General features: G+C 47.6%; 1 protein-coding gene across 1 annotated transcript in view; it reads left to right on the forward strand.

Annotated features, from left to right (window-relative positions):
• The window catches only part of CPNE9 (copine family member 9), a 156,079-nt gene that overhangs the window by 101,200 nt on the left and 33,237 nt on the right, over positions 1–21,642 (forward strand). Inside the window, 3 exon segments of the mRNA XM_075574372.1 lie at positions 15,136–15,199; positions 20,394–20,497; positions 21,280–21,384. Coding sequence (XP_075430487.1) covers positions 15,136–15,199; positions 20,394–20,497; positions 21,280–21,384 — 273 coding nt within the window.

The raw sequence follows: 21,642 nt of genomic DNA on the forward strand, positions 1-21,642 counted from the left end.
GTGGGTGACTTTGGGTCCGTGGGTGGGTGGGTGACTTTGGGTTGGTGGGTGACTTTGGGTCGGTGGGTGGGTGACTTTGGGTCGGTTTGACTTTGGGTCAGTGGGTGGGTGACTTTGGGTCGGTGGGTGACTTTGGGTCGGTGGTTGGGTGGGTGAGTTGGGTCGGTGGATGGGTGAGTTGGGTCGGGGGGTGGATGACTTTGGGTCGGTGGGTGGGTGACTTTGGGTCGGTGGGTGGGTGACTTTGGGTGGGTGGGTGACTCTGGGTTGGTGGGTGGGTGACTTTGGGTGGGTGGGTGACTTTGGGTCGGTGGGTGGGTCGGTGACTGGGTGACTTTTTCAGGGTCGGTGACTGGGTGGGTCAGTGACTGGGGTCGGTGACTGGTTTGGTCGGTGAGTGGGTGGGTGGGGACGGTGAGTGGGTGGGTGGGGTCAGTGACTGGGTGGGTGGTTTTGGGTGAGACTGGGTGTGAGACTGAATGGGTGGGTGAGTGTGAGACTTAATGGGTGGGTGAGTGTGAGACTGAATGGGTGGGTGAGTGTGAGACTGAATGGGTGGGTGAGTGTGAGACTGAATGGGTGGGTGAGTGGGAGACTGAATGGGTGGGTGAGTGACTGACTGACTGGGTGGGAGGGTGGGTGGGTGACTGACTGACTGCGTGGGTGGGTGGGTGACTGGGTGGGTGGGCGACTGGGTGGGTGGGTGACTGGGTGGGTGGATGACTGGGTGGGTGGGTGACTTTGGGTGACTGGGTGGGTGGGTGACTGGGTGGGTGGGAGACTGGGTGACTGGGTGGGTGGATGACTGGGTGGGTGGGTGACTTTGGGTGGGTGGGTGACTGGGTGAGTGGGAGACTGGGTGGGGGTTGACTGGGTGGGTGACTGGGTGGGTGGGTGACTTGGGTGGGTGACTTGACTGAGTGAGTGGGTGGGTGACTGAGTGAGTGGGTGGGTGACTAAGTGAGTTTTTGGGTGACTAAGTGAGTGGGTGGGTGGGTGACTGAGTGGGTGGGTGGGTGACTGAGTGTGAGTGGGTGACTGAGTGAGTGGGTGGGTGACTGGGTGAAAGTGACTGGGTGGGTGTGTGGGTGACTGGGTGACAGTGCGTGGGTGGGAGACGGTGGGTGACTTACCTTGACCCCGTGGCAACCGAGGTGAGTTCGGGAAGCTGGGGGGGGGGGGGGCAAGAGTGGCAGGAGACCCGCGCCGCGCTTCCCCTCTCCAGTAGCGGCGCACGTGAGGGGGAGTCCCGCGCCGCGCTTCCCCTCTCCGGTAGTGGCGCACGTGAAGGGGAGTCCCGCGCCACGCTTCCCCTCTCCGGTAGCGGCGCACGTGAGGGGGAGTCCCGCGCCGCGCTTCCCCTCTCCGGTAGCGGCGCACGTGAGGGGGAGAGCAGGAGGCCCGGCCCGCGCTTTCCCTCTCCGGTAGCGGCGCACGTGAGGGGGAGAGCAGGAGGCCCGGGCCGCGCCGCGAGGGGGGAGGAGCCTGGAGTTTGCTGCTGAGCAGGAGGGCCGCGGCGCACGGTGAGGGTGATGGTGCGGCTGGGGATGTTGCGGAGTGTGGGGATTTGGGTGAGGTGGGGGGAGAGAGTGAGGGGCACCGGGAGAGGAGGGGGGGGGGTGTGTGGAAGATGAGCTGCGGTCCAACTGACGGGGGAGAGTGAGGGTGTGTGTGTGTGTGTGAGGGGGGGGTGTGTGTGTGTGTGTGTGTGTGTGTGTTTTTTTTTTTTTTTTGCCCCTCACTCTGCCTCAGGCCAATGAGAGGTGCGGGGGCGGGCAGGCCAAGGGACCAATGAGATTGCCGCTAGGGACGCAGACATACAGTGCTTTCAGAAATATATAGTAGATATATATATATATATATATATATATACACATATATACGTAAATACATACATACATATAAACTTTTTTCTACAAATATTAGTTGAAGGAAGATTTTTCCTTGATAAAGTTGGTGTTAAAATGGAGCAAAACTATGATACATGATCCTCCTGTGTCTCAATTCTGGGGTATTATTCAGGAAAAAAGAAGTCAGACCCATAATGACTACAAATCTGGACACACGTTCCAAACACACGTGTGCCTTGTTACCGCTTCTAAGCCTCTGAGTAAAGGGGTTTAGCAGTAAACGCTATGACACTGTAACACAGCACAGCTGTGAAACTAGGCATCCTAATGACAGTGTCAGTATTATTTGATAAGTATGGAGCGCTTTGTGTTTGTGACAGGATTTTAATCTTTTCCCTGCAGGGAATAGCAGATCTGTCTGGCAATAAAAGCAGCACGTGCTGGCAACGCTAAGAATGAACCAAATATGGAACTGCCAGCGATGGTCCAGAGGCCATCAAATGTCATGGTGCAACTGTGCTCTGGTACCAAAAAGCACAATCATTGGTAACAAAGTGACAAAGCTCATCGGATACCCGATTTATTAAAGGCACATGCACTTCAATGGGCCATAATGTGTCTTCCAGCTCTGCAAAGGTGTTTAGCACTGTTTAGTAAATATGGGCCGTAGTTTATAGGCAGTTCTCTGCATGTGATAGTTTCCGCGTCTAATTTCAAGGAAGAATTTGCATGGTTTTATTTCTGTATCTGTAAAGCCCAAACCTTACTGTCCCCTTTGGCCATGATGGGGTTACAAAATACACATGGCCACTCGCTGTGCATATGTGCTGCCAATGGTAGAACCGCATGACCAGTGATGAATTTAGCTTTTTGCCGCCTGGGTAGCCGGGGGGGGCCTCCTCCTCCTCCTCAGCATACGACATCACAACGCCGCATTGTCTTGGCAACAGACGTCATTGCGGCATGTGATGGCGCGCTGTCGTGTGACAGAGCAACACGATGCTACAGGAGGGGGCCTGCTACAAGAAAGGGGAGACACACACACAAACAAGTTGCCTCATTAGGCTATAGCCTTCTCGGCCCTAGGGAAAATCCGCGGCTTATCCGCAGCTGCGTATAACAAATGAGCACGAGGTATCTTCGTTAAAAGCCATTGTCACCGTGACAATACCTTGTATCTTTCCAAATACAACATTCTTGCAGTGAGCGGGGGGACCCATGCAGCCAACCCTGGGGTGGAATCCCTGCGAGCAGAACGCTGGTGCTTTAGAACGCAAGGAGGTTTCCAAAGAAGACAAGGGAACAAAGTAAATGTTTATCAGCACACGATTTACAGTGGGGAAAGTTGAGCCATATAATGCTTTGTAGACCAAACAGTACCACGTGGCCAGAGAAGCTCGGGAGGAAATTACAGCTGTTAAGTACTTTGCTTTACAGCCCATTGTACAATTTTCAAAACCGCAGGACTCCCCTTTCATATTTCGCACTCAACATGGCTCCAAAGAGTCCGACCGCTCTCTTGTAATGTATTTTATTCTGCCGTGCCATCCTGCTTCCCTCTCACCAATCTCCTAATCTCCTGCTATCTCTAATCGCCAATACAGGTGCGAGCCTGGCAATCAGGTAGAATGAGCTAAACAATGCGTTCGGTGCCGAATAAGACAACGCAGAAGGAGGTGGGAGATGCACCAAGAAAGGGGAGGGGGGGAAAGGCGTATTTTTATTGCGCTTGAAAAAGTTAATTCGTTGGGGTTTTTTTCTTCTTAACCCTTTGCTGAAAGGACGGCATGACATTGCACTAAAACACTTTGCTGGCCCATTCACTAGCAAAGGCGTCAAATCATTATTTAGCATGTTTTACATGAGTGCAGAATTAATTTATTGCCACTTTTGGCTACTAACCTGCCCTACTCCTAGCAGTAAGTCCTGGTACATTCAGGCTGCCAGTAGTCAATATGGGTTTTCCCCACTCACTGGAGCTGCACGTGAATGATAGTGGGATGCGGTGACATCCGGCCTGAGCATTTCCAATCATGGAACAGACCTGGTGCCCTCCTAGCTGTACTTAAGGGCAGTGTCACCCTAAATTTAGAAGTGCCTCTACCTACTTGAGAGGGGAAGGTCCCACAGCCAAGAGCCTGACTATTGGACCTTCTCTGGTCCTCTTCCCCTCGGGGGAGAGTGAGTGTGTACCATACCTCTGCCCTTGCTAGAGGGGCAGGGAAGAGCTGGGACTGCTGTAGGTGCCCTTGGCCTGTAGTGAAGGTCCAGGGACCATCCTTCACTGAGTAGCTGACAGTTGGTGCATTGGGCAGAATCCTGCCATGTCCTGTACTGCACAGAGAAAGAATAAACCATCCCTGTTGTTATACTCTCGCCTAGTGTGTGATCTTACTGGGGGGATAGGCATTAGTTCTACTGTAGGAGATCATCTCCACTTACCTGGAGCCTACAGCAGATGGAGGCGCTGCACTGCTAGAGAACCACGTGGGTAATGTACCCCAGAAACCTGATCCAGTGTCCCCACTACCATCGGCGGACAGCTCAGCCCTCCTGTTACCAGCAGGTATCATGCACCACATGTGTAGTAATGGAAGAATCACCCAGAGGGTGGGAGTGGAAGCACCGTTACATAGGTTTAAAAAAAACACAAAAAAAAAAACATTTTAAACTCAGTTTTATTGCACTGTTGACTTTTTCTGTTACTGAATCTCAAAGACTTAGCATCATGGGCTTGATGCTCAGAGAATGAAAGGTTCAACTTGACTAATTTCACACCTTGGGCGTCTATGTATCAGCAAAGTGAGCTTAGAACAGAGGTAGCCAACTCCAGTACTCAAGAGCTACCAACAGGTCAGGTTTTCAGGATATCCCTGCTTCAGCACAGGTGGCTCAATCAGTGACTCAGTCAAAGATTATCCACCGCCTGGCGAAGCACTTGATTGTGTGAAACGCGTTGTGGTAGAGCTTTTTGAAGTGCCCTGTGCGAATTGCCCCATGTAACTTTGCCGGCTGTGTCGAGGAAGACACTGTGAGCCCGGGAGATGCGTCAGACTGCAACATATGGGTTACGCCATACTACGCGAACCCGGAAGCGGCAGAGTAACGCCGAGACACCAGTTGATCCCAGCGCACGGGATCAAACGCCTCGAGTACCGTACTGTCTCCAAGCTTCACAATCACCGGCGGGGCAGCATGGACACACGTTTTTAAAGAACTTACTGGACTACAGACACCTTATATGTAAGTTGCTACTTGCATTCATTTGTACTGTATATTACAGATATCTTTACCCTCGGTGCAGTTTGTGCTCTTTTCTTTTATCTAATACTACAGGACTGATTTATTTTAAAAAAAACATAAGATTTCACATGTTTTGCTGCTTTGTGTATACGTTTTATTTCACACTGTTCATTTACTCCAATGCAAGGTAACACTGTAGCAGTGCCTTCATTTACTGTATCTTCTTCACTGCGTTTCCCTCATCTGTCTCTTTATTTCACTGATAACACAGAGGCACAAACGCCTTGTCTGAATCAAGCCTTAAATTTCTCTCTGTTCAGCAGATCAATAGCAGGAACAAAGTCTTGATAACAGCAAACTGTGTAGTGCTTTTCCCATCAATAATGACAGTGGGGCAGCTGGCAGAATGTTGTCGTTTTTAGGATAAAGAACCCTGCAAATGTTGGATGTGTATAATAAAAAAAGAATTCCTGGGTTTTTTTTGTAGGGTTTTAAGGACTGTGATGTAACATAATGGGAGAAGTACAGAGAAGTTATCTTCTTGGATCTGCAGCTAATGATCATTACCTGAGAATAAATAGAAGATGTATCCTGAGTATGACAATGAGATGTCTTATGGATCAGAAGGTCCAGCAACGTATTTTATGGCATTTATTTATGCACAAGATAGAGAGAAAATAATGGTACAGGGCACAGAAGTTGATATATCGCATTACAAATTCAGCATCAAGGAAACTGCAGGACATTGCCAATCCCAAAACGCATATACAGTATGCCAGCAGGTCAGAGTTACATTGAGGCTAAAAAATAAAAAAAAGGATTCATATTACAAATGATAGACCAGCATTCTGTAAATCATAATTTATGGCTTTAGGGTCAAAGAGGTCAGGGTTTATCCCACAGAAAAGGCATAAGGGAGAGAATGAAAGGGGGTCAGAATAGCATGTAGCCATAAAGCGGAAATCTATGCCTTTTTTTTCTTTTACATGGGATTGAAGCAGGGGGGTCTACGGAGCTGAACCCCATTAAGTTCAGCTACGGGGACCCTCTGCTTCTGGAGATACTTACCTCCATAGGGGATGCCGGTAGCTGCTCAGCTCGGCTACCAGGGTTCAGGTAATGGCAGATGTCCAAAGCCCCCACTCCCTGCGGGCGAATAGAAAGCCGCGATGTCATCAGGTGCGGCTTCCTATTGGCCCACGTGACACGGGAGCGTGAAACGTTAAAACCCAGCTAGCATAGCCGGAGCGGCTACCAGCACCTACTACAGAAGTAAGTATCTCCGGAAGCAGGGGGTCCTCAGCTGAAATTAATGGGGTTCAGCTCTAGAGACGCCCTGCTTCAACCCTGTGTTAAAAAATGAAAATAATTAAAACAGCTTGGATTGCCTCTTTAACTCCTCCCAAACTCATACCACAGACAATGTGACTGCAGCACTGGGCAACTAAAGATGCACAGTACCTGATACATTAAGACATTCAGTCCTCAAGGGCCACCAACTGGCCAGCTTTTCAGGATATCCTTGCTTCAGCACAGGTGGCTCAATCAGTGGCTCAATTGAAGACTGAGCCACTGATTGAGCCACCTGTGCGAAAGCAAGGATATCCAGAAAAGCTGGCCTGTTGGTGGCCCTTGAGGACTGAGTTTGGAGACCCCTGTGACCTAATGCATGGGGTGGCCAACTCCAGTCCTCAAGGGCCACCACCAGGTCAGGTTTTCAGGATATCGCTGCTTCAGCATAGGTGGCTCAATCAGTGGCTCAGCCGAAGACTGCCCCACCTGTGCTAAAGCAGAGATACCCTGACCAGTTGGTGGCCCTTGAGGACTGGAGTTGACCACCCCTGTCCTAATGCATCTGCAGGACTGGGGTGACCGTCTGCAAAGTGAGGCAGAAAGTTCTTGCTGTAAAGCTCTGGAGGAATTATAACATATGACCCATGAATGGGAGGGGGCTGAAATAATACTATGCTCCCTCGGTTGTGGTTGCGGTTCTGGAAGGAACAGAACATCTGGGTCTGTTCTATTGTGTTCTTGTACAATAAGGTGTTGTATATCTAGGAGCGGTTTCCCTACTCTTCTCGGATAGCCAAGTGTGTGACACAATTGCTGTTTCCCCCTGGAAATAGAGATGTTCGTACTGTATGCAATAGTTTGCGAGCTCGGCGAAATGTGCTGTTTTCTGCGGAAAACAAACTGCAATTTTTGTCTGCAAACAATTGCAGGGTCACATGACCCAGATGTGCGGCATGTGACCTTGTGTTTTTTTTTATATATTTAAAATGAAGCCGAAAATTGACGGGAATGGCAAATTTCCGAAAAATGGCAAAATGTAGTACTTTGTACATTAAAAAATAAAAAAATAAACCTGCACAATTTCCGCTAAAATGTGAAAGTTCCACAAATTTGGGGAAAATATTTCCACACAGAAACTGCAACACTTCCACTGAGCCACTGAGCAATTCGCACAGGGCACTTCAAAAAGCTCTACCACAACGCGTTTCACACACTCATGTGCTTCGCCAGGCGGTGGATAATCTTTGACTGAGTCACTGATTGAGCCACTCGTGCTGAAGCAGGGATATCCTGAAAACCTGACCTTTTGGTGGCCCGTGAGGACTGGAGTTGGCCGCCTCTGCATTAGAACTTTAAAAAGGCATCCCTGTGTGGGCAACTGGACGGATATCAGACTCCCACAGATAAAGTGGGGCGGAACACATACAATATAATAACAGCACAAACGTTATCAGCGGAATAAAATTGTAAATACAAAACTAGTACTTGCAAAACCAGGGAGAGAAAGAGAAACTGCACCTTATTTTCGGATTGCTTTCAGCGGCGGATTTGAAGATCCGCCGCCCCTAGGCACTTACACGTGGCTGCCGCCTCCTTGCTGCCGCCCTCCTTCCGAATGGCGTCACCGACGTAATGTCAAACGGCGTCCCGTTGTCATGGTAACGAGACGTCGTGCCGTCATTTGACAGCGCTACGTCACGCGGCATGGCAACGGGACGCCGCGCGATGTCACGTTTGGCAATGTCCGCGGCGCCATTCGACGCTGCAATTCGGAAGGGGGGCGGCAGCAAGGAAGCGGCCGCCACAGCTAATTGCCTTCCCATCGGGCTCGATAGGCCCGAGAGCGAGGCATCTGTATATGGGGGGGCGGACATTTTTGCCGCCCCCAAATTTTGCCGTCCCAGGACTGACGGGAAATCCACCACTGATTGCTCTCTCTTCCTCTTTTTTTGCAAGTACTATTTTCGTATAAAGCTAATCCCCACGTAGCGTCCAGGCAAGGACTCGTTACTCTTGTTCTAACGGCAAAGTTTACGCTGCAGAGCTTGGTACTGTATTCCTCTTTTTATTTTATTCCAAAAAGCTGTAAATACAGTGGGATTCCTCCTTTTTTTTTGCTTTCTCTAAAAGATCTGGTGTAGTTTGTTTCTCCCCTCCCCCCCCCCCATTTCTTTAACAAACAGGCCCACTTGAGCATTGTTACTCCAGTTTCCGCGTGAGACCTCTGCGTGCTTTTTAAGGTGACTGCAATCTTCTGTAAAAAGCAGATCGTTCTCTTTTAGTGCAAAGAACAAACTCTTCAGGGAGCATAGAAATGTGCAGACAAATACAGACACCGCGCACCAAGCCTCTTCTGATTGAGACATTTACTTCTTACGAGTACAAAAGATCACCCAAGCTAAAACATCTCTCTGGAACATGGTTATTACAGGCATTCTGTGCTGGGTGCCCCTCGTCACCCTGTTTCATACGTGACATGATTACTGTCTGTACAGATTTGACAAGTACTCTTGCTACATTGCATAGGCGGGTAACAAGTTGGGCGATGGGCAACTTCTTGCACTGAAAGGGTTAGTGCAGGGGAGGCCAACTCCAGTCCTCAAGGGCCACCATCAGGCCAGGTATTAGAGATATCCCTGCTTCAGCACAGTCAAATCAATCGGTGGCTCTATGATTAAGCCACGTGTGCTGAAGCAGGGATGTCCTTAAAGCCTGACCTGTTGGTGGTCCTTGAGGGCAGGAGTTGGCCGCCTCCTGGGTTAGGGGAGGTTAATCAGCGCACACACCATATTATATCTATATATCTGTATCTGTATATTTTGTCTTTATTGTTGTAGTGATAGCTAGTACAGTAGCTCGATGTTGGTTCTTGTTGCAAAAGTGCTGAGACTCCATTGTTTCAACCTTTTAACTCTATGGACCATTCGCTTGGTTTGGGAGAACATTGGACTGCAAAAACAAAAGAGATAAGGATGGATCAGAGATAGGAAGCTAGTAACTCAAGGTGAGAATGGCTAATATATGGTTATTTATGCCTGATAGGGAGAGAGACAGTACAGTAAAAGACCAATTATTTTGGAACATGAACATTTCAGCTTGATTGAAGATAACAGCAATGAACTCTAATAAACTACTGGACGTCTTAATATTGATTAGGGGTGTGGCCTATATGCATGACTTGTGACTCCGATTACGTAGTGCTGAATAGTGTATATGTTGGATTGCTTTCATACATTTCTTTGTGACAGTCTTTGTATGCTGTTATCTCTACACTTGTAGATAAACTTCTAAACTGAGAAAAAAAACCTACTTGGATTTGTTATCGTTGAGTCTTTAGCTATACTACAGAGGACTGACTCCTACTAAACCTCTGGACTGGGCCGTGTCGGCATCCTGATTAGCAGCAATTGATTGATTATTGCTAAAAAAGGAAGCGTTCATCTCCAACTGGGTTAACTTTGCATTGTATTTCCTAATGAAAGGCGGGCGGCCGCAGATGTGATGAGCAGAATTGAATTCCTATTGTGCGGCACACTTTAGGCCGGCGCTCTTCAACTGGCAACCCGTGAAGAACCCTGCTTCTGCTCAGGGCCGGTGTGCCAAAAATGTGGTGCCTGAGGCGAGCGCAGTGAGCCCCCCACCCCCCAAGAGAACGCGGGACCTCTTACCTTGTCAAGCCGGCATCTCCTCCTGCTACATGTGACCTTGTGTTGTCATGGCAATGTGACGCCATGTGATGCCGCGGCTTCGTGTTGCCATGGCAACACGATGTTGTGTGACATCACGCGTTGCCGTGGCGACGCGACGCCATGTGATAGCAGCCACTATCTAGCCAGCCTTAGGGCGGCATTTTCTGTGCCTCCTTCCGTTGGTGGTATTATACCAGGAACGGAAGGAGGCAAAGGACATGCCAGCCTAGAGAAATGCCGCCCGAGGCCGTCGCCTCTTTTGCTCACCCCCTGGCACCGGCCCTGCTCCTGCTAAGGAATGTGGCCCTTACACACTCTGCTCCTGCTAGTTTCTTTAGCAGCGAAATACATTATTCTCACTCTGAAACTCACTTGTAAGTTAATGTAAAGTCAGTGCTTGCAAAATGTTGAAATATAGTCATTTGTAAGTCTTTAAATGTATCTGCAATTACGTGCAATAAACTTGGGGCCCTTCAACTCCCAAATGTTTTGGGATTCGGCCCCTTTGCAGAAGACATTGAAGAGCCCTGCATTGGGCCTTTGCACATGCATTGCCATCCACTTTGGCAGCAAGGAGTTAAAACCGTTCAAGTTGGTTTTTTTCAGCAATAGAAATTTCTTCTCCAAATAGCTGCCACAGCTTCTCATCGGCTCCGTATTGGGGCATCTTCCACATCTCATAATTTCTCTGCCGTCTCTAGAAGATATGTTCATTAGCCAATTGTCCTCCTCTCTGAGCCTGAAATGCTTGTTCCCCCTCATCTTTTCTTATCCTTCCCCCCTCCCTCCTCTGCTAATGATCTGTCAAACAATGTTTTTGCGAATACAATTTATATCCACGCGTGCAGACAGAGAGAAAATGCTAATGAGATCCCAATTTAGATGGTGCAAGTTAATCCTTCTGATTTGTGCAGGGAGGCAATGAATTCGATCTGCTAGGTCTCTGGACACGTACTTCATTAGTGAACTCATTTACACATTATCCATATCTGTGTTGGAGTCCCATTCACACAACTGCACATTCCGATGACATACCGTATTTGCCTGATTATAGGGCGACCATGAATATAAGGTGACCTCCTAATTTCAGTAGTAGTTGAAAAGAAAAAAGTTTACACACACACACACACACTGTGTCTCTGTCTATCGCTCTGTCTCTTTCTCTGTGCCTCAGTCTCTGCGTCTCTCTCTCTCTGTCTGTCTCTCTGTCTATTGCTCTGTCTATTTCTCTCTCTGTGTCTCGGTCTCTGTGTCTGTTTCTGCATCTGTGTGTCTCAATCGGTTTGAGCTTCCTGCCACAAGCAACATGGCTGCTTCAGGCCCCCAAGGTGGTTACTTTTACTTAAATAAATGAAGGAACTCTCTGCTTTCTCTTGTCTACATGAATGTTTACTCTGTTCCATGCATCCTCAAAGCTAAAGGCTTATGATTGCAGAAATAGAATCTGAGCTGGATCGCTTCATATCTGTTGTACAATAAATCAGAACACCCCGATGAGTAAGAGTAAAGAAAGTAAAGACACTGACTGGCACTGAGTTTGAAGCAGGGGGGCCTGGTTCAATTCCTGGTGTCGGCTCCATGTGACCTTGGGCAAGTCACTTTATCTCCCTGTGCCTCAGGCACCAAAAACATAGATTGTAAGCTCCACGGGGCAGGGACCTGTGCCTGCAAAATGTCTCTGTAAAGCGCTACGTAAAACTAGCAGCGCTATACAAGAACATGCTATTATTAATATATATATACGCATAGAGAAAGAGAGAGAGAGAATGGCAGCACACGCTGAAACAAAGGCCTCAGCAGAGGCAGGTGTGATACACGGTAAAGGGTGAATAGTTACAGTCTGTGAGGATCCCTAGAGATCCAATATACCAGCACAGCACAAGTGATAATCACAAAAAATGGTTTATTGGGTCTAAAATGCCCACATATACCCAACGTTTCTAACCCTGAAGAAGGTCCGAAAACGTCGAGCATATGTGTGCATTTTGGACCCAATAAACCATTTTTTGTGATTATCACTTGTGCTGTACCGGTATATTGGATCTCTAGGGATCCTTACAGACTATATGTATGTGTGTGTATATATATATATATAACAAAAAAACAAAAACAAATGAAGTAGCGCCTATAATTAACCCTGAATTAAAGCTGGTGATAGTACAGAACTAATAGACTAAAAGTGGCTATGCCTAGTGGGGCGGTGTGATATGCGTTATTAACCAATGATATAAACTTGTAATCTCAAAAGGGAAACAAGTAAATTACATTAAATTATAAAATATAATATAAATAATATAAAAAACTAAACCATTTAATAAAAAAAGAAAATATGAAAAAATCAGAAAAATTTAAATAAAAACTTAAAAAAACTTTTAGTAAACCTTTGAAAAAACAAAGTCCTGTTCCAATGTCAATTACTTCCAGGTGCTTGCAGCCCGTTTCAAAGGGATCACCAATCCCTGACCAAATCCGTGAAAAAAGAAAGAAAAAACAGGCGCACACCTAGTGCATTAACGTAATAAAAATTGTATTAAAGGAACATAAAATCAAACAAATGCCCACTCACAAGAGTACTGCAAATATAAGCATTCATGAGATTGGCTCTCATGTGCCAGCACCACGGTCCTCTGAGTCCGGCTCGAGGCAGCAGCGTTCTCCCGTGACCCTCCTTCGTGAAGCCGGATGTAGATTGCCTCCTAATAGGTGCACGGCAAAAGGAGTCCCTCCGGGAGCCAGAGCTGTAGATCTTTTGTGCCGGTAGCAGGGTCGTGGAAGACACAGGAGCCTTACGTCTCATGTCCAGTAGCAGCAAAGTTCATGGGCAAATGACGGCCGCAATCAGACCACGCCCTACGCGTTTCATCATCGATGATTACTTAATCAGGGGCACCACTCATCATCGATGACGAAACGCGTAGGGCGTGGTCTGATTGCGGCCGTCATTTGCCCATGAACTTTGCTGCTACTGGACGTGAGATGTAAGGCTCCTGTGTCTTCCACGACCCTGCTACCAGCAGAAAAGATGTACAGCTCTGGCTCCCGGGGGACTCCTTTTGCCGTGCACCTATTAGGAGCTATATATGTGCTATATATATATATATATATATATATATATATATGTATATGTATATATATATATATATAGCACATTTAAATATTACTGTGTGCTCATTTGCATGTCTTAGGTCTGCAACCCTTCCTTTCACAATTATTGCCCAGCATACAGTGCTTCCACTGCAGCAAAGTTTACATATGCCACATAATGACTGGTTTGGGTATAATTTATCACTGGCGTCATTTGTGTTCTAAGCGAGGTCACTGGCAACTTTGAGAGCCTGTCTTATTATCTTCTTTTTAGGTTCTTTTGGCATTGAAGAGTTAAAGGAGAAGTCCATCCCACCCCAACCCTCCTATCTTTTTTTTGATACATGGATGTGGAGCAGCTGTCCCTGGTGCTGAACTGCTTTCATTTCAGCCCCAGAGACCTCCTGGCTCTCGAGATACTTCCCGGGACAGGTGGCGCTGGCAATCCCATGTAATTAAACTAAAACAGATGACATTGTGGGAAATTTCCACCGCCATTTTGTTTCCCCTGGAGGGGACAGTACCGCCACTACTTTTACAGGTAGGTATCTCGGAAACCATGGGGTCTCCCGAGCTAACCCTCTGCTCCCCAACAATGTAAAAAAAATAGGATAGGGAAATACAGTGAGGGGAACTGTGCCTTCAAGTGGTAAAATGTTCTTTGAGATGTCCCAGTAGCTCCATGCAGACTTTCCTATGATTCCTTCCACACTCGCAGCCTCCACCAGGTCAAGACCATTAAACAGAACATAATCACATTCTTTCTCTGGGAGGCGGAAACCAGCGGCGCTTCCAGAACACTTCAGGGAGCGAGCAAGCATATTTTCACTCTTAAAACCTCATCAATTTATAATATGATGCTGTTATCTCTGTCACCCATTTCTCCGTCCAGCCTGCAGATTTCCTGTGTATCCGCTGTCAGTCACGAAACTATTCTACTTAAGAAACCTGTGTTCAAAAAGAGAACGGACTCTCTTCAAAGAATGGACACACGTGTTGCCCAGTCCTTTCACTTCCCCTTAAGAGCCTATTCATCAAAGTCTTCCCGCTGCGAAGCTGGGGCAAAACTAGTGCCCAAAAACCCAGCACCAGGTCTGCTAAAGGAAAGGAAAACAATGGGATATGTCCCCTTGGAGTTGTGTTCTTGAACCAGTTTTGCAGGCAGGAGACTCTGATGAAGATAAAACGTGTCTCTTATAATGTAGGGCAAGATGCCCAATGATGTGTAACCCCATTGTGTTAAATATATGTTGATGGTACAGATGTAGCCATCGTTATTGCGACCTGTGGCACGCTCCCCCCGTGTATAGCCCTGTCCCTTGCACGCAGCTGATTCAAAACGATGGCCACTTCACCCCGTGGTGCGTTGTGTATGTCCCGCTGCAGCGAGCAACTGATTGCAATAACACTGACTGCATCTCTACCTGAAATCAGGTTTTCAGAGAGACATGGGGACCAGTTGGGCAAAGATAATATTGACCAGGGCGAGTAAGGATCCCCTCTCAGTGAAGAAGAGGTGTCATTTCGCCCACTGATCAGGTCACAAATAAAGATTTATTTTAGTACGAGCAAGAGACCTATTTGTTGGTTTCATTGAAGCTTTCAGGGAAATAGACTAAATGAAGAGAGATGAAAAGCTCAATCAGAACGGGAATGAAATAACAACCCAAACCAGATTAGATATGTTTTTTTCCCTCGCTGCCGTGAGGTACAGCCTCTGTAGGATTGTTGAAATTGTATTGCATTTTCTCTGCTCCGTTTGTCATTTACCTCTAACAAGCTTTAAAGGGGTAACCGCAAACCTTAGAGGGTCTACCCAGACAGACCAGTAATTGCATGTCTTCTGCACCAAAGTGGCCTTAGACCTCAATCTGTCATCCTTGCCGGGTCTTGAGACACGAGCAAAAAAAAATCAGCTGTCTGTGTTGATAAATGGTCATGTTTTCGGTCTTTCCCTTTTTATTTTTCTTACCCAGGGGAATTCCAGGAAAGAAATGCGGGAACATTATCTTATCTGCCGAGGAGCTCAGCAATTGTCGGGTTCGTATGTAACACAAGCGCCGCTTTACTTTTGCCCAGTTATGGGCGCTCGCCTTTTCGCGCGTAGATCTCCGTGCGGTGCGCTGCTGGTTGGTCGGGGAATCGGGTAGGGCCCATCATTCATACCGCAGCAATGGGTTAATGGTGCCCACTGCCAGTTATAGCTGCTGTCCTCTAATGCCAGAACCTGATTTTCTTTAACCACTCCCCTGGCCAGGAGTCATGATGCCACAATGCAGGACATCGCCCCCTATCTGCTGGCAACTGCTGTTCAAGTCATTGGTAGTTGCGGCAAGATCGGGCGCCATGTCCCCTATCCTGGCTTCATGACTCTGGCCACTGATACATACACAGACATACTGATACACACATTACCACAGTGGGCTCCATATACCTTCCGCTCAACAAGCAAATTGCTTATTTTGTCTCAAACGGTGCTGTAATATAACTTCAACAGGCAGCGTCTATGTATTATTCCATGTGCCTTTTTCGTGTACGTCTGCGGTGGTCTGCAACGATATTAGGGATTCGTGGCGCACGTGGAAGGCGATTAGGGCCTTAATTACATGTACATGTTGGCCCCGGCATGGAAATGGCTGGTATGAAGAAACGTCCGGCTTGTGTCACCCAAGGTTGTCTGCTTTGTTTTACGACCGTCACCCTACAGGTGGCATAGGAAGGGTTTCATGCACAATTAGAGAGCAAAAATTATATACAAGACAAAGAGATGCAGAGACCGGCACATACTTAATCATTCTGCTCATTCTGCAATTGGTAACCTATGATATTTTGTAGTTGGCTGCTATACCGCTGGCCGACAGTTATGATATAGAGCAGCGGTGCGCAAACTGGGGGGCGTGAGACTTTTTTTGGGGTGGGGGGGGGGGGCGGCTCACTTACCCGACTTCTGTGTCCACTCGTCTCCATGGCAACGCGGCATCAAATGAAGCAGCGTTGCCATGGAGCTGTGGCGTCAAATGACGCTGTGGGTCATGTGACGTGATGTCACATGACCCCGAGGCATCATTTTATGCCGCAGGGGGGGGCGCAACACAGGGGGAGAGCAGGCAGGGGGGTGCAGCGCAGGAAGTTTGCGCACCCGTGATATAGAGCAGGGGTCTTCAAGCCCCCCTCCAACCGGTCAGCTTTTCAGGGTATCCCAGCTTCAGCACAAGTGGCTCAATCAGAGGCTCAGTCAAAGACTTAGCCTCTGATTGAGCCACCTGTGCTGAAGCAGGGACTGATTGAGCCACCTGTGCTGAAGCAGGGACTAATTGAACCACCTGTGCGGAAGCAGGGATATCCTGAAAACCTGACCTGTTGGGGGGGGGGGGTTGGGAATTGGAGTTGAGAACCCCTGATATAGTGGTTAACGCTTTGCTAAAGTGCTATTTAAAATGTAGGGATATGGCGCCTAGTTTAATGTAACTCTAGAGAAAGATGTGGAGACTGTCAGATAGTAACGGGTGATCAAATCCAGCCTGAAGCAGAAAGAGGCTTTTCTCTGTGTTATGAGAAGGTTTAACAATGAAATCATCTGTACAGTTAGTCAGACAATGATTAGAAACAAAATACACATCCTTCTGCACCAGACAACGTTTAAAATATAGAGTGAGGAGAGGAAGAGAGAGGGAGGAAGAGAGGGAGAGAGGAGGAGATGGAAGAGAGGGGGGGGGCAGAGAGGAGGAGATGGAAGAGAGAGGAAAGGGAGAGAGGATGAGATGGAAGAGAGAGAGGACATGTAGATTGTGATTCCTTTCATTAAACCTATTAATATAATGATATTTTACTTGTGTATATTGCTGACAGTGTATACAGTGCTGTGCATAAAATATTGCATGCATGAGTCCCTGCCCCGAAGAGCTTGCAATCTAATTGTGATGCCTAAGTCACAGGGGCAGCTTCATCGAGCTCCAGTATGGGTCACCGCACCCGATCTGGCATCCACTTCTAATCAACTCAATGGCAGCTAACGTCGGCTACATTAATCCGTGACGGAGCTCGATGAATCTGAAGGTTACAGAGGTCAAGGAGAACGGGCAGGAAGATTGGAAGCGGGTCCACCTGTGTCGAAGGCAGTGTTTTTATCACTAGGTTACTCCTTCAGCCCTCAGAGTTGTGATAGACGTGGCTGAATGTCTCTCTCTTCTTCGTGTCAGGCCCACCAAGGAAATATCCCCCTGTTTTTGAAGATGAATATGCCGCACTGTATAACTCTCTTGAGAACCTCTGCAATGTATTGTGTTCCTGGTTGCTTTAACATGGCCATATGGTGCTCACACATCTCTGCTTCTGGTTCTTTAATCCCGTTTTGGAATGTTATCAAGGGAACAGTGCAACCCATTAAAGATCGCAAGGGGGCGAAATAAGATTTAACCCGTGTGTATCATGCTCAGGAAAAGTACATATAGATGCACATCTGACATTTTGCTCTGCGCCAAGTACAAGAAACATGTTGGGTTATTTACAATATGCTCGTTCTGCTAGTGGCCCAGATCCACTAAATGGTGCTAAGCTTTAGTACGCCTCCGCACCTATTCATATGAATGGGAGTAAAGGCGTGCTAAAGTTTAGCATTCTTTAGGGGATCTGGGCCGCTGTCAGAACTAACATATTGTAAACAACTCTGTGACACAGAATGTGTCAAAGCCAGTGGCGGATATCCCATTACGTCCGGGCCTAGGGCGGCAAAATTTGGGGGCGGCAAAAATGTCCGCCCACATATACTTTTGCCGTGCTATCGGGCCTGATGGGAAGTCGCTTAGCTGTTGCGGCCGCCTCCTTACCTGACGCCGTCTGAACCGCCGCGTCAAATGGCATCGCGGACGTCACCAACGTGATGTCACATGGCATCTCGTTACAATGGCAACGCAACGTCGCAGCGTCAAATGGCATCATGACGTGGCGTTACCATTGCAACGCGACGCGCTGCAGTGCCACGTTGGTGATGTCCAAGGCGTCATTTGACACTGCTGTTCAGAAGGAGGAGGGGGGCGGCAGCTAAGGAGGAAACCGCAACATCTGAGTGCCATGGGGAGACAGATTTTGAAATCCGCCGCTGGTCAAAGCCCATTATAAAATGTGTCTGTAACGCCTCCCTGATTCCCCTACAAACGCACTCCTCCAGATTTCAGGCTGATGCCCACAGGGAAAAGCGATATAAAATACGCTAAAATAAACGTACAAAATACTTCACTAAACAACAGTTTACTGTAAAAAAAAAAAAACTATATCTGTTCTTTAATACATATCCTCTTATTCCTTTAACCCTTTATCAAGTTTGATACAGCGCATATCAACAGCACTTGTGAAGAAAAGACCCGTGAGACGCTCTGTACTTCATCACGCACACATATCAGAACCTATTACAAATCTACACTTTTCCGGGATCGATACATCCACGACATATATATATTTGTACTACCACGCTGTCCCAAGACGAAGTCGCACTCACTTCATAGGATATCCAAATTCACATCAAGAAGTACAGATAGTTGATGAAGAAAAAGCTGCCTTTATTGCTAAAGGAACCTATCACTAGAGATGGGCAATATTTGATGGGCGGATATGGATCCGGCATGGATCGGGTGGTTCCTTTGATCCACGGATCTTTTTTTTTTTTTATCACCGACAATCCAATTCATGGATTCCGCAATCCGCTGTTGGATTTTAACAACCCGATCCGCGGATTGTATCCAATGGTGGTGTTTGAATTAATCCGTACGGATTGAAACTGGAACAATCCGCCAGCGGATTTCACACTGCGGAACGGATTTTGAAGGGAAAGCTCGGGAAATTCCGCTAAATGGATTTTGACAGTTTCGTCCATCTCTACATAGCACGCCACAAAACGACGTTTCAGGCCCGTACACGGCCTGAAACTACATATGATACACGAAGTGTGACCACACTTAAAGGGACCAGCACCTTCCCATACAAAGAGACTGCTGTGACTCCACACTAGGGTGTTTGGGACTTGGTCCCTTATATTAAGCACAAGAGAGACACTAGGTTTAGACACTTAGGTGCAGATCCACAAAGCTGAGTTAAATCCGGGCTTATAACATGACCTTGTGTAAAACAGGAGTGGAGGTTATGTAACCTGCGACTAACGTGTATCCCACAAGCTAATTATGTGCCATACTTATGCATCTCGTTAGCGTAGGCTTAATGTCACGTTAGTGTAGCATAACATTGAGTTATCTGCCAATCATGGGATATTAAGTAAGATTTAGCATTACTCCGATCCAGACCCTCTAGTGAATATGGGCCATGGTGAGAAAAAGAGGAGAGGGAAATAACACTGAGACATAAAGCTATGTTAGGTAAATTATGGCTAACTGCGGCATTACACCCACCGGGACCCGGTAACAGCCCTATTTCAGTGTCTGAATGGGAGTAAAGCCAATTTTGAGTGAAGTCGCTGCGTTAACCTTAACAGACTTTTTGTGGCTGTGCGATGTTATGTTAACACCTCATTTGCATGTTATTATCAGCAACGTCCGTTATAGTTAATGCTACGCTCTGTTAAATGAGCAATCCAAGCGGTCGATTGGTTTTTGCCAATTGTTTTTTTTAGTTCGTTTTTTTTAGTTCGTTTTTTTTAACAAAGCATTGAAGCAGGGGATCTTCAGAGCTGAACCCCATCAATGTCAGCTCCAGGGACCCCCTGCTTCCAGAGATTCTTACCTTGGAAGAGAGTGCCGGTATCTCCTGCTCATGTTTAACGCTCCCGCGTCATGCAGGCCAATAGGAAGCCACACTGGATGATGTCACAGCTTCCAATTGGCCCGCCCGGCGAGGGAGCTTTGAAAAACGATTACGTGATCCCTGCTAGCCGAGCATCTCCTTCCCCCTGCCCCATCCCCTTTCAGAGGTAAGTATCTCTAGAAGCAGGGGGTCTCCGGAGCTGAAATGAGTGTGGTTCAGCTCTGGAGGCCCCCTGCTTCAATCCTATGTTAAAAAATACAACAATTCGCAAAATTAATCAACAGCTTGGATTGCCGCTTTAAGGGAGAAAATACGAGTTAATGAATTGTCCATTGCAGATCCAGGGTTAGTGTTACCGTCACGCTAAGTGACCTCACAGAGCGTGGGGGATCTGGACCTCAGTTGTCGGAGTGGGGACAGTTAAGACGTAGTTTGGCGATGTCAGAAATGCCGGGTCCGTAATCGCAGCCTCTCCCGTTTGCAGGACATCGTCACCATGCAACTGTGCGCCAACAAACTGGACAAGAAGGATTTCTTCGGGAAATCGGACCCCTTTCTGGTGTTTTACCGCAGTAACGAGGATGGGACGTAAGTCTGACAAGGCGTTAAAGCAAACGGCAAAGAACCTCATTGTCGCGAGCACCTCCATGTTGATAGCAGTGACGGACTGCTCCAGCAGGGCACGGGTTAATCCGGAGTACATTTACCAAGTGGATAGAACCGCCACGTCCTCACCCAGTCTCTTTTCCATCCTCCCTGGCAGTGACCCCCTCCCCCCCCCCCAAATAATATACACTGGGCCATGTTTACAAATCCCTCTCCAGGAGACCCCTTCCCGTGCTGCTTGATAAATATGGCCTCTTAGGGTCTCTTGAAGTGAATAGGTGGTCTTGCAGCACTGGAAGGTGTGCTGTGGAATAGCACTGCTTAGTAAACATGGGCCATTATCTTACATTTCTTGACCCTACCTGTCCTGCACCCTCAGTGCATGCCCCCTTCATCTGGTATTCGTTTCCCTCTTGCCATCATATACCTGACATATACAACTGGTGTACTTGCAAGTATCCCATCTACCTACTTTCTCCCAGGGTGGACGCACTGAAGGCCATTTTTACTAAGCAGTGCTAAGAGATAAAAATGGGCCTTACAGCTTAGCTGCTTTGTAAATATATCCCGAGTGGCTTCATTTGTTAAATCTCATTCCTGGACAGGCTTTTTATATTGATCCTGGTCCTCAATATACTTGCCCTATGTGGACTATTTCCAGTCGGATATTTCTGCCCTGACTTTGATGCCCGGACGTTAGTTGCTTGGGGGGGGGGGTGGGAGCGGGAGGAAGGGACACAGAACTCCTTTAATCTACTTTTCAGGTTCACCATCTGCCACAAGACAGAGGTGGTGAAAAACACGCTGAATCCCGTGTGGCAGCCGTTCACCATCCCCGTGCGAGCCTTGTGCAACGGCGACTATGACAGGTCTGGGATCTTCGGGATTCATTCTCCGCGTGCTATCTCTGCAGCGAATAATTAAGACGCAGTGGGGTTAACCCCTTAGCTGCAACAGAGGGAGGGCGGGTACGATGCTTGGGCAGAGCAATTGTATTAATGCCATTGGTTTTCTTGGAGAGTGGCAGGCTCGGGGTAAATGTGAGAAAGTATTTCACAGAAAGGGTAGTGGATTCATGGAATAGGATCCCAGCGGAGGTGGTAATGTCAGAGAATCAGTCTGCAGAA

Source organism: Ascaphus truei, chromosome 17, assembly GCF_040206685.1.
Source record: "Ascaphus truei isolate aAscTru1 chromosome 17, aAscTru1.hap1, whole genome shotgun sequence".
NCBI lineage: Eukaryota > Metazoa > Chordata > Amphibia > Anura > Ascaphidae > Ascaphus > Ascaphus truei.